General features: G+C 41.5%; 1 protein-coding gene across 1 annotated transcript; it reads left to right on the top strand.

Moving 5' to 3' along the window:
- The first annotated feature begins 1 nt into the window (after position 1).
- shrprbck1r (sharpin and rbck1 related) lies at positions 2-13,148 on the top strand. The gene is made up of 14 exons (XM_040044117.1): positions 2-678; positions 1,337-1,511; positions 3,644-3,721; positions 3,834-3,975; positions 4,099-4,189; positions 4,309-4,630; positions 7,358-7,458; positions 7,568-7,738; positions 8,826-8,986; positions 9,079-9,190; positions 9,324-9,503; positions 9,990-10,088; positions 11,553-11,696; positions 11,860-13,148. Exons 1-14 carry the CDS (start codon positions 400-402, stop codon positions 11,938-11,940), a joined length of 2,136 nt encoding a protein of 711 aa, XP_039900051.1. The 5' UTR covers positions 2-399; the 3' UTR covers positions 11,941-13,148.
- The last annotated feature ends 106 nt before the right edge of the window (positions 13,149-13,254 follow it).

Below are 13,254 nucleotides of genomic sequence, written 5' to 3'. Positions count from 1 at the left end.
AATGAAAGCAAACAGCAACATATCGATACCAGTCTCAAACTACTACCATAACCTTGGAGTCAGGACGGTATTTATGGGACTACAGGCAAAGGAACTTTACTTAGAAGCCAAAATAAGACACACCGAATCTGCCTGAAACGGAGCTTTCTCTAAAAAAGAAGAGAGAAGTGAAACATCGCTCGCGTTTGACTTTTTGGAAGTGGCTCTAAAATAGTTCTCCGACTCTGCGCACTTGCTTCCTGTTGACACTGACTCTGTCAAATAACCAGTCAAACGACTCACTGACAGAAATGTAAAAGAAAGGAAAGCCGAGACCAGGTAAGAACGCGGGACAGGAGGTAAACAGACAGACAGACGGGACTCCGCTGGAACTATTTTCTACATGAGTCTTCGGGCAGGATGTCGCTGAGTTCAGGCGGTTGGGCTCACTCCTCCCCCGACCACACACCGGACCACTCCGCCGCGCTCCCCAGCCACTATGGGGCCTCGCAGTCTCAACTTGGCTGCCACACCGTCCTCATGTCGGTTCGGGTGTCGGTGTGCCATTCTGGGATTCGGCCGCTGTGTCTTCCGGGAGCAGGTGATGAGTCACTGAGACTGCAGCTCAGCATGGACCCGGGGAAATCCGGGGAATTCCGGCTGTCGCTCCTGGAGAACGGCGGGACTGGCCGGAGTGTGGTGAGTTCACAGCAGTGCGGGGGTTGGCTTGTTGTGGCATGTGTGTTTAAACGTTGTTAACATGCTGTTAAAAGATAATAGGAAAGAGATGTATTCTAGATGTACCTCCACATCAATGCAAGGCTTTATGTTGTCCATGTTTATTTTTAATGAGCACTACCTCAAGCAGTGCAGTGATTTACAGTTTTCTGGCTTTACACCAAAGCCATTCTGGTCTAGGAAATCCCCGCAGACCCTCCAGGGTCTTAAGTTTCTTATGTAAATTGCCTTATGCAAAGGCCATACCCTTGACAACTTGAGGTAGTGATTCTAAATCATTAAATATTAAAATGTTTTTTGGCAAGGCAGGTTCTTTTTTTTATTAATAGATATTACCATTTTTACCACTCTTTTGTGAAGGAAATTAATGTCTGTCCATATCCTCTTTGCACAGGTTGTTTGGGTGTTTTTAAAGGGCACCCATGACCAGGGGGGACAGATTCAGGCCACTTTGCTTGGAAGCAAATGCTATGTTTTATACACATGTCTATTTTATCTAACTACATTTTTTTTTTTACAATATAGTGGGAAATTAAAGTTTAGACAAATCCATTCACACAGTGACAAAAACGACAGCCTTTGATTTCCTCTGACTGTCGCTCGCTCTTTATTATTTCAGACCATCGCCGAGTTTGATTTGAGGAGCGTGAACTACGAGGTGAAGTCGCCAAAGTGCCACGAGCTGAGTTTGGCCGTTCCTCCCAATGATCGCATCAGCTTCAACTTTCGCTGCGAGCAGGAAGCCCAGGAGTGGGCTACTGTGGTGATGTCGTCACTAAGAGAAGCACACAGAGGTCAGTCACCCAGGAGAGCAAATACTTGTAGATGACAAACAGATATTTGGCCTTGGAGCAAAGTCCATCTAGCCTTTTTATTCTGCTTATCCAGTTGACCCAGAAAAACAACCATTAACACATGACAAATTTAAAATAACCAAATAATTTAACCCCGCTAACTGCATGTCTTTGCACTGTGGGAGAAGCCAGAGTAACCAGAGAGAGCCCACTCAGACACGCTGAGAACATGCAAACTCCACACATAAAGGCTAGTGCCGGATGGTAGAGTCAAACCCAGGAACTTCTTGATGTGAGGCAATAGCTTTAATTTGCTTTAAATTGTTAAATCCTCCCAATTCTTTCGATCTTTGGGCTGAAGGAAGGACAATACTCGGTGTATAAATGCTCAATCAACAATTACTTTATTACATACAATTCAACACTTTTGAGCATCAACCATCCGGATGGGGAGACATGCATGCAGAGGGTCACAGCAAATCTCCAACTGGTGGAGGGTTACTCAAACTCTTATAGCCTTTAGTGGCCCCCACCTAGTCGTAAAAACCTAAACATTCACTCTTTCTAACTCCTAGCGAGCCTGACTTATGGCCTTGGCTCCCTATTTTGTCTGCCTTCAACAACGGCGGCAACGGTGGGGGTGAAGCTCCCGTGGAATGTGCTCTCTGTCTCCTCTACTATCAGAAAAAGCAAAGTCCTGACTCTCCGAAAACAGTATTTCTTATAACTCAGCAGTATAATGCATCATAAACAATATCATTCATTCACACTGAATCAGCAGTCTAATGTAATACAAATCAGTTTAATAACTGTAATAGTTATCACCTTCTTCTAATTCAGGAGAATACTACAAAGTAAAACTACATAATACTTTCACAATCATTAATCAGGGGTATAACATGGCATAAGATAATATTATAACACCACACCACCATGGTGCAAATGCATTCAAATTTGCAAAATATTGTAGGATGCTTTTGTAATGCTGATCCACCCTGTAGGGAACTTGTGTTTGTGCAAATTAAGGTATAAAATTGACTGTGTTCAGTGGTTGGTAGCAACACCACCATGAACCTCACCATTCCAAGCTTCAGTATAAACCCTATACTCTGATGAACGATAAACCTCAGATTGTCTCAGTAGGCTAATAATGACATCATTGTGATGTTCGTAAAGCTATAAAGTGTCGTTTTAAGTAAAGTGAGCATCGTTTAAATCATGCCCTGAGCATTTTTCCTTATTTTTTAACATACAATACAGAGAACAAACCTGCGTCACTTCGGTGTTTGTTGTGACCTACCCTTCCCTTAACTTCTCCGGTATATGTATTACTGCCCATGCTGACTGAAGGATGCCGAGGCTGAGAGCTGAGAGCTCTTTGTTCTCATCATGGCTAAAAATAGTTGTTTGTGCCGCTGGCTGTATGTTTGAAGTTTCACAAAATCCAATCAATTAAAATTTATTTAAGCATGTTTTTAGCTAAGCAAACGCAACCACAGTGCTGTACAAATTATCGGACAGGCAACATGAGTAATATATGCAAAACGTAAGTTAGTACATGTTAAACCGTATAAGATAAACGTGACATACACATTGATTTATTAAAATAAAATCGAGAGCGATTACTTGGACCTGCACGAAACACTGCGCGTCTTTCCTGGTCTGCACGGCTGCTCGACAGCGTTGCACTCAAACAATGGGGACCTCTCTTTTTTGAAAAAGTGCAGCGTTGTGTGCGTGACTGGGATACAAACTGTGGAAGTGATGGTCTGATATTCAAATTAGCCCTGTGGAACCAAGCACAGCACTGTCAACTGATTCCACTTTCACAGTGGAAACCGAGTGGCAGACGTTAGCTGTTACTCTTCATATTTCCATACGTTGCCTTGCTTCCCCCTCAGGGCTCAATTCACACAAACTTGCGAAATGATAAAATCACAGAATGATTGAGTTTCTTCTGGAGCTTAATGTGTTTTCTTTATCTCTTTCTTGTCTTTGAAATCTGTTTAGTTAAAATCTGTTTTCCCCCTCTGGGTTTCAAATTTAAATTCAAATTCAAATTCAAATTTTATTTGTCACGTACACAGTCATACACAGTACGATATGTAGTGAAATGCTTTATATATTGGCAGCCTTCTCTCACCATAATGAGCCACAGCAGCCCCCTGACGGTCTCCATCATCAGAACACCTTAGCTTTGCAGCAAACAGGTGAGTGTGACACCTCTGTTTCTGTTTTCATTCATTTATTTGTTGTTAGCGCCCTTCTGATCTCTGCATGTCTCTCTGTGTTCCATCATGCGTGCATTTGTTTCATCTGCAGAGGACACTTGTATAGAGCTGACCAAGGCGATAGAGGCAGGTGACATGCAGTCTGCTTCTGCCTTTGCTGCTACGCTCGCCCATCAGCGTGCGGCACTTAGGATCCAGCCCTCCACCAGAGACCACGAATACAATGAAGTCAAGTAGGAACACGATTACTCGTTATGATTTCGATACTTCGCGGCACGATCTATAATCAGTAGTTTTATGTTTCAATAATTTGATGTAATCTTAGTTGTTTGCACGGGTTTCATCTTGTCTCGCAGTTTGGCTGTCGTAGTGGAGGATTCGTCCTCATCCTGTTGTGTCACTGTGAAAGTTTTCCCACACATGACTACTGCGTCGCTGAAACAGCAGGTTAATTTGAGCTACACATATATATGTTTATCATATTCCTTTCACAGCATGGTTTCGATTCTGCCCCACTGTTAATGTTTCTCTCTCATTCATCGTCATTCTCTTTGTTTTTTTTCTAGATGTTTCTCGAATACGGCTTCCACCCACGAGTGCAGCGCTGGGTGATCGGCCAGTGCTTGTGCTTCGACAACCGATCCCTCGCGTCGTACGGTGTTCGTCAGCACGGCGACACGGCCTTCTTGTACCTCTTGTCAGCCCGCCACGCTCGCTTGACCCCGCAGGCCCTCCAGCAGGATCAGGAGAGCATCCTCCTCTTCAGCCCTTCATCTCAGTCTTCTCCAAACCCGCCACTCCCTGCTACCTCTGCAAATGGCCCCTCATCTCAGGACTGGAGGCCTTACACCACACTTCCTTCTAGACTCCGTACCAATACTAACACTGGTAAGATGTGGTCTCTTCACAGTGCTTTATGTGAAATCTGAGCTATTTAAATCACAATTACACATGTGTATTTGTTGCTTTACTAACAAAGGGCCTTTGAACACCTTATCACTAAAACCCTTGTGATCATTGCTTTGAAAAATACACCATGGTATGTCACTTTCTTATCTTCTATATGTTATTCTAATACGAGCTGAGTCTTCCCACAAAAAAGCAAAAACTTGGCGTGATTTAAAATTGAAAGGTCTCCTCTTTAAGGTTGTGTTCTTGTGCACCTCCACATTGCTTCCAGGGCTCCTGCTATTCTAGATCAGTTCCTAGAAGTCCTGTTCTGCCAGTTTGCAAGTGTTCATCTGTCTATGATTCTGTGAATCATAAGACCACCCGTGATTAGTGGTGCAACGGATCACAGTTGATCTGAAATCCGAACCGATCCCACTCCACGGTTCGGTACGCACGTGATCCAAAGATTCGAAAAAGAAAAAAAAAAGTATGTGTATGGTGCGCGAGGTCAGTCTGTCAAGCGGTAGTTATGGCCAGCGCTAGCGGTCCAAGTGGCAGAGCAGAGGAGTTTGCGGCATTTAAGCAGCCCTTTGCCGCCCAATCCGACCGGGCTAAAGTTATTACAAAAGCTACTGGGGTGTTTAGTTGCAGACAGGAGGCCGTATTCCGTTGTGCAAAACAAGGGGTTTAAACTGTGATGAACGTGCTTGAGCCACGCTATGATATCTCGTTGCGCGTCCACTTCAGTGTGACAAGATCGTTCCAAGCATGTATGAGCAGGAGAAGTTTAACGTTATGGCTGAACTGTCCCAGGCATCTTCTGTTGCTCAAACTACAAATGGGTGGACCTCCAGGGCAACGGAAAGCCACATGACCGTGACCGCTCGTTATATCACAGCGGAGTGGCCCTGTACTGCCCTATAGATCACATTAGATTAGATGAAACTTTATCCCTCGGGTGGGTTCCTCCGGGAAATTCAGTTTCCAGTAGCACAGCACCCACAGAAGTTGCAGAATGTGAGCAGAAATATACCATATATATAAATACAGAGAATACAAAAGGAATAAATAGAATAAATAGGAATAAGAATACAAGGGAACGGCACATTTCAAGTATTGTGAGTCTATTACACTGTTGGTTATTAACAAAAACTATTGCACAGTGAAAAGGCACTACAGCTTACTTGTCCCCCCCATCCTTTGTCCCCGTTTCCCCTCCCTCTCCCCTCCAGCGAGGAGTTAAACAGTTTGTTGGCGTGTGGGACAAAGGACTTTTTAAGTCTGCTGGTCCTTGACTTTGGGAGAAGCAACCTGTCACTGAGCAGACTCCTCTGGTTGTTTATGGCCGTGTGCAGAGGATGCCCAGCATGGTCCATAATGTCCATATTGCACCTTAATTTGTTTTTATATAAGTGTGTGGAATGAGTCTTCACTTGAATGTTTTTTAATAGGCAAAAAATACTTAAATAAGTAAATGGCGAGTCGAATTTTTGTCTTTTTTTTTCTATTTTTGCTGATCCGAAAATTGATCCAATCCGTGACTTAAAACCGATCCGATCCGAACCGTGACATTTTTGATCTGTTGCACCGCTACCCATGATACAGTATTATTGCAATTTTTAGCATTTTGCAATAAGCTCACAATAACATATACTACAATTTATCACAATGGAATCAGTCTGTGACTGAATGAGGACAAATTGGTAATTATACACTCTGTCAAGCTGAGTGTGTCCAGTGTTGGCTGTTTTTTTTGGGTGAGCTGATTTATTGTAAGATTGCTCAGCTAAAATTATCTCAGGATCGCCGTGCAGGAGATGAACACTGTTGCTATTAGAGGGCTCGTCTCATGTTAGCAGAGCAGCGTTCCCATTTATTTACGTATCTTTATTTATTTCATAAAATATCGATATTTGGTGCCCCTGTATCGATACAAAATAGCCATGTAAAATATTGCAATACAGTGCAGTATCGATATATTTTTTTGAGTATGAAGACAGAGAGTAGGGCTCATGAGTGTGATGGTGTGATGAAAAAGCTTCTGCCTGCTCAGTTCAGCGCGTGTTGAACTCTCAGGCACCTTGAGACGTTACAGTAGTGGCCTGCATTGACAGCCTAATGCTGGGGGAATGAACGTTTCACACGGTGGGATGAATGTCGAAGGGAAAAGGGTGACAAGCATGCTCCTGACCTGTCTGACAAAGAACTTAATATTTTGTCACACAAAGTAGGTCACAGCACAGTTTCTGAGACATGATCTAGAAGCAGAAAGTGTTTGAAGTTGTTGCACACTGCCCAAGAAGACCAAAAATAGTGACTACATTTAAATTAAGTATGGCTTTTTGTTTTTCAGTGACAGATTCAAAGACTTTATTGATCTCACCTTGTATGACTGTTTAACACCTTATTTCTATTGTTAGATAAAAATAAATAAATAAATAATGTAAAGTGAGCAATCCCCTACTAAACACTGTGCCATAGTTCGTCTGTGACTTTGTACGGTCTGTGCCCACATAGTGAAAATGTAACTCAGCAGAATACCAAGGAAAAGAAATAATTACTCAATTTAAATCTATATGCATACACTTCATATTTGTGTGTCCAGCCTAATGATTAACATTAGACAGTGTAATTAAATTTATATTCTACTTTAAAAAACATGTTTGCACGCAGATTTGATGTTGGCTGCTCAGTCCCTTTTTTTTTCCTCCTTAAATGCCTCAGGCGGTTTAGAGAGGCAAAACATCAGAGAGATCAGAGATCTCATCAACCTAGAGATGCCCCAGCTTGATAAAGCCCTGAGCCCGAAAACATCGCCTACCCAGGTAATGTAATTTTTGTCAACCTATCGAAAACATATACTTAAAAGACACACAGTTAAGTTCAGTAAGGTAAAAAGAATGTAGAGAATAACGGCGCTAAACAAATTTTCAGGGTTGGTCATGTCCTTCGTGCACCTACATTAACAAACCAACACGGCCGGGCTGTGAGATCTGCAGTACGGACCGACCTGAGAACTACGTTGTCCCAGGGGGATATCGACCTGATACACTGGAGCTCAGAAGAATTCAGAAGGAGAAAGAAGCTATCCGACAATACCAGCAGGTATTTAAAAAAAGAATACATTCCGGGTAGTATGAACGTGCTTTTACGTGCACATACTTAATATGATTTCTGGAATATAACATGATGATGGGCACACAAAGCTCAGTTAAAAATTCAGGGAGGGGAGCACCACTTAGTGACACACAGTTTGGCCAAATTTGACAAAATGCTCAAAGTGAAACCGATCAAAGGGAGAGGGTGATATGTATTTATTTAGAAAAAAATTAATAACCGTGGTATTTGAATTGAAACTTTCAGGCTCTCTCAGGTTGACTCTCTTCTCTTCTGTCTCTGTTTTTTGAAGGAGAAAGGGAGAAGAGAGGGGCTGAAGAGTGCTGGGCTTCAAAACACCTCACTCCTGTTTAACCTGGACCAGAACTACTGAACATACAGACACAGGCAGACATACACCTTATGTTCATTTCTATCCTTGAAGCACCATCTCCACTGCCCATGACTATATTCATGTATATCCACATTTATGCAATAAAACTGTCGAATTTTACCCCTGAAGTCATTTTAAGCTGTCTTCATGCATCGGTTGCATCCCACATTTGCAGATTCATAAGATCGTACAGTTTACAGGTTGTGTGAGAACATGTTACTTTTTTTTTTTTTTTTTTTTTTTTGCACATTTTCTGAAAAATGTGGAAAAAGTGCTCTGAATGAGCAGTAATGCTGACAAGGAGGGGAGGTTTTTAAAAAAAACCTGTGAGATTTCTTTTTACATTTTGACCCTGGCTCCAAAAGACGTTACTCATATTGAACATCCAGTGACAGTCGTAATCACTGCAGCCTTTCAGCAAATCAAATGAAGTGGCTTTTTAATGAACTCTTTAGGAGCAATAGTTGCCACCGAGTTGAATGTATGAGTCATTTATTTTGCACTGCGATACTGTATATACTCTGAATGGATAAAAATAAAAGGTTTTGACTCTGTGTGCTTGTCTGTGTTTGTGTAAATGAGGATTTTGAGCATTTTCGAGTTTAAAATGCACATTATAAGAAAAAGCTGGAAGAGCGCAGTTTACAGAACTTGCCTTTAACCCTCACTTCCCTCCTCCAACAACACCGCTCCTTCTTCCAGGCGAGGGAGGAGGAGCGAAGGCAGAACTTTGCCCGGCTGGTGATGATGGATGGTCAGGACCTGGTGCCTAACCCTGAATCTGTGGAGTGTAGGATCTGCTATGCAGGCTTACAGCCGGGAGATGGCATCCTCCTGAGGGAGTGTCTGCACTGTTTTTGCAGGTAAAATTTAGGGGGTGGCGGTTTTTTGATTTGTTTTGTTTTTCTTGTACACCTTGGGTGACTTTTCTGTGTTTGTGTGCATGCCTGCTTAGAGAGTGCTTGCGCTCTGTCATTATGCTGAGCGAGGAGCCCGAGGTGTCCTGTCCCTACAGAGATGACACATACTCCTGTTCCTGCTTCCTGCAGGAGAGGGAGATCAGAGCTGTGAGTGAGACCAACTAACAGCTTCTGACACATTTTTTCTTTTCTTTTTTTTTTCTTTTTTTTTTAAAAGCTACAGTTTTAGCTTTTAGTGTTAGCACACATTCACCATCTTCCTCCTGTTTCCTGGTGACAGTTGGTTCCTGCAGAGGAGTATGAACGCTGGCTGCAGAGGGGCCTTTCAGTTGCAGAGTCTCGGTGTGAGGGCAGCTATCACTGTGCTACTCCTGACTGTCTGGGCTGGTGTGTGTATGAGGATACTGTCAATGTCTTCCACTGCCCTGTCTGCAAGAAACACAACTGCCTAATCTGCAAGGTAGAAATCATACACAGTATATACTGGTATAAAATGAAATTTAATAATTTATTCCTGTCTTTTGTTCCTATATTGGTTGCTTGAACTCATGTGATGCATTACATTTGCACATATACTATGTAGAGATGCAGATTGAACTTTGAACTAATTAATTAGTCCAAGCTCATTTAGAATAAGTTTATTTGACTGGCTTCTGCCAGGAACAGTTCATTTTAATTGCACATTATGCTGTTAAAAATGAAAAATACTTTGTAAAAATGAATACATAAATGAAAAAATGCCCAAGTATTGACATGGTTTTAACTGGTTTGGTTGCCTCATGCTAACTGCAAATTGAATAAGAAATGTTTATTTCTGCAAAGAATGCCTGTTTTGCTCATTCCTAGCTACATTTTTATTGAATTTATCCAATTGTCCTAGAGTGATTTACATAAATTACAGTTTTTAAAAGATCCTTATTTGTTCCTCTTTCTATTTTCTCCTCAGTCTATCCATGAGGGTATGAATTGTAAGCAGTACCAGGACGATCTTGCAGCGCGTGCTATCAATGACTCTGCTGCTCGAAGGACAACACATCTACTAAATGTGAGCTACAACAGACATGGAGTTGTGGTCAGAAGTTTTCATACATTCCTTGTGGCATGAATATCACGGTAATTTTGGGGTTTTTAGTTATTTCTTTCAACGGCAGGATACATTTTTATTACTTTGAAAAACAAGAATTGGGTGCACGTGTTTCTAATCCATACAGGCTCAGATCTATACATACAACCCCACTAACATTTGGTTAAATATCTCATAGCAAGTTGTATTACGAGCAGATGTTTTGGTAGCCATCAACAAGCTTCTGCTATAATTCTGTCTGTGATATTTAACCACTCTTCTTGGCAGAATTGGTAGAGTCCTTTAAATTAGTTGGTCTCTTGGCACAGACCCGCTTTTAGTCCACAAGTCTTCAGTAGGTTTGAAGTTTGTACATTGGGAAGACCATTGCAGAAGCTTAATGTTAGCCTGCTTTATCCAATCCAAAACCAGTTCATGTGTGTATTTGGAATCATTGTCCTGTCTCAACACCAACTGAATCAAAGTTTCAACCATCCAGCTGTTGATTTACGGTGAAGCTGAAGAATTTGGAGGTAGTCCTTCTTCATTATTCTATCTATTCTGTGTATTGTACCAGTACCACTGGCAGCAAAACAACCCTAGAACACGATGCTACCACCACCATGCTTCACAGTTTTACTTTGTTTTTAAGTTTGAAAGCCACACCCTTACTCCTCCAAACATGTGTCTTGCAATTGTGGCCAAATAGCTCAATCTGACCATAAAACACATTTGGCTTGTCCATGGGGGCAGCTGCAAATTTCAGTTGAACTAGATGGTGTTGATTTTGGAGCAGGGGCATCTTTCATGATCAGCACACAAATCCCTTTTATGCAGCAAATAAAAACAAAAAGTTGTAGTCAATCACAATTACTAACAAGACGTAAGCGTGCCTTGGCTTTGTCAAGTTAAAAGACATTGTAGAACCTTCATCACTAATTATTAAAATATTTAAGTGAGTGTATGTATATATTTGTGCCTGTGTGTATACTTTTAAATCTGTGTAGATTAGCGAATATCTCAATTAAATTCAAACCTGTGCAAGAAATTCTTGGTTTTAAAGTAACAAAGTAACAAAAGATGTATGCTGAACAGTGCCACCCTGGAAAAAGAACCGTCCAAAGAAATCATTAAAATCCCCAAATTACCATGACAGCCAATGATGAGTGTATGTGAACTTCTAACCACAACATCTGTACTGTATGTGGGATGTGCGACATGACAGAGAGTTCTTTTGAGTTGTATACTGTTTTAAGGCTATTTGTAATGCACAGAGATAGAAGGGACAGTGTTACAGATCCATTTTTACCTCCACTCATAAGCAGTGAATGGCTTTGTGGTCTAATGCTTACAGACAAACTGATATATACTGGTAATGCTTTCCATATCCTCGGGTCTCATATTCTTTCTTCTTATTCTTGTCCTCATTTTATCTCTCACAAACAGACTCTTGTGCAGTCAGGGGAGGCCATGCGCTGTCCACAGTGTGGCATCATTGTACAGAAGAGAGATGGATGTGACTGGCTGCGCTGTACAGTCTGTCACACTGAGATCTGCTGGGTAACCAGAGGGCCACGCTGGGGGCCAAGGGTATGAAATCTGTCCTTTCTACCTTAACTTTAACAATTTATCTATTTTTGCTTTATTTAGTAACCTTGGTCAGATAGACTCAAAAACTGTTTATGTCTACCTAAAAAGACTGCAAAGCCTTGTTTTCCATCAAAGCATGTTCCTCATTCTGTTGCTTTTAAAGGGTCCAGGAGACACCAGTGGAGGATGTCGTTGCAACGTGAACAACCGAAAGTGTCACCCTAAATGCCAAAACTGCCACTGAGAGGGTCAATATGGGTCAGATTGCCCCGAATGAATGAATGACTGAACTTGGGGAAAAAAGCTGCTCTCTCAATAGCATGGAAAGAAAGACTGAGATTTCTATTTAAGCTATATTTAATACAAAACTGTGCAGAATTTATACATTAAATACATACTGAGATCTTTAATCAACAAATCTCTAACAGTCACTTATTTTCACTGGTTTTTCCACTGGAATCCGAATGAAAGAAATAATATTTTTACATGTCGCTGCATCTCACTAATAAGAATGTGGTTAGTTATGTAACGAAGATGAGCGTGGTCAGAATTATGCGGTATAAAAAACAGGAGTATTTACTTTGAATGCATGTGGTGCCTTTTCAGAATGTTTGCACAGCTGATGTAGCAGTACGGGTGTGTTACTTTCTGTTTAAGCAGTTACGAGCCTGGATGCATTACATAAAACTGAAGTGGCCTTGTTTCTCGTGCACAAAAATCAGTAGCAGGGTGTTTCTGAATGAAACAAAATGTGACAATTTCTCATTGTGATAGATGAATGTGATAGATAGATGAAGCAAGAGTCCAGAGTTACATATAGAAGCATTTCTGAATGTGTGTATGTGTGTGTTTGTACGTCTGCGTGATGCCGTGTAATGACTGCATGGGTGCCTTGTTACCAAAGAGGTTTGAACAGAAACAAGTGTGTGTCTGATTATTCCTTCGATTGGGATCTGTTGGTCTGATGGCTGAGAGAAACCAGACTGTTTTCACAGAGTCGTGTTTTATTACCCACGACTCTGTGTTCCCCCAGAAACTGCTCACATTTGAGTATTGTGTGATGACATCACCAATAAATGTCAACGTGTTCATTAAAAGGCAGGTATTGGTTGTTAAGTTTATATTTCCTGTATGGGGAGGCACATGTAAACACCTTTTGTCAATAAGCTTTTATTCCTGTAGAAGACCTCGGATACAATAAAGTAATTCATAACAGTGTAAATACTTGGAACATGTTTTTATCCATGTACGCATCAATGCCCTCTCTCTTCACTGGAAAAGTGGGGGGGGGGGATGCCTAACTTCAAATTCCTGAGTTTTCCCTCGACTACACTACTGCCCAGAACTGACAGGCCAAGTAAAGATCCTCACTCCTTTCTGTGTGTAAAAGTCAGCACTGTGCTGCTGACTTTCTGTTGTGCCTTAACAATAAATAAACACCATTCAAACTCACACGTGTGTTTGTGAGTGATTTAACGTAGAACTGAGTGAATGAGCAGCCTTAAAGCTGTCATCGTGCTTTCTAATCCTTTAGTAGGGTAAATTTTTCACAGCTTGT

Source organism: Simochromis diagramma, unplaced genomic scaffold (genome assembly GCF_900408965.1).
Source record: "Simochromis diagramma unplaced genomic scaffold, fSimDia1.1 OVJJ01000602.1, whole genome shotgun sequence".
Lineage (NCBI taxonomy): Eukaryota > Metazoa > Chordata > Actinopteri > Cichliformes > Cichlidae > Simochromis > Simochromis diagramma.
This window is presented reverse-complemented; position numbering and strand designations above follow the sequence as displayed.

What these genes read in the sequence shown, in the direction of transcription:
- shrprbck1r (XM_040044117.1), top strand. Translation starts at nt 400, where the DNA reads ATGTCGCTGAGTTCAGGCGGTTGGGCTCACTCCTCCCCCGACCACACA. An exon ending in CACGAATACAATGAAGTCAA is followed by an intron (nt 3,976 to 4,098) that starts GTAGGAACACGA and finishes CTTGTCTCGCAG; the next exon opens with TTTGGCTGTCGTAGTGGAGG. An exon ending in GGCCACGCTGGGGGCCAAGG is followed by an intron (nt 11,697 to 11,859) that starts GTATGAAATCTG and finishes TTGCTTTTAAAG; the next exon opens with GGTCCAGGAGACACCAGTGG.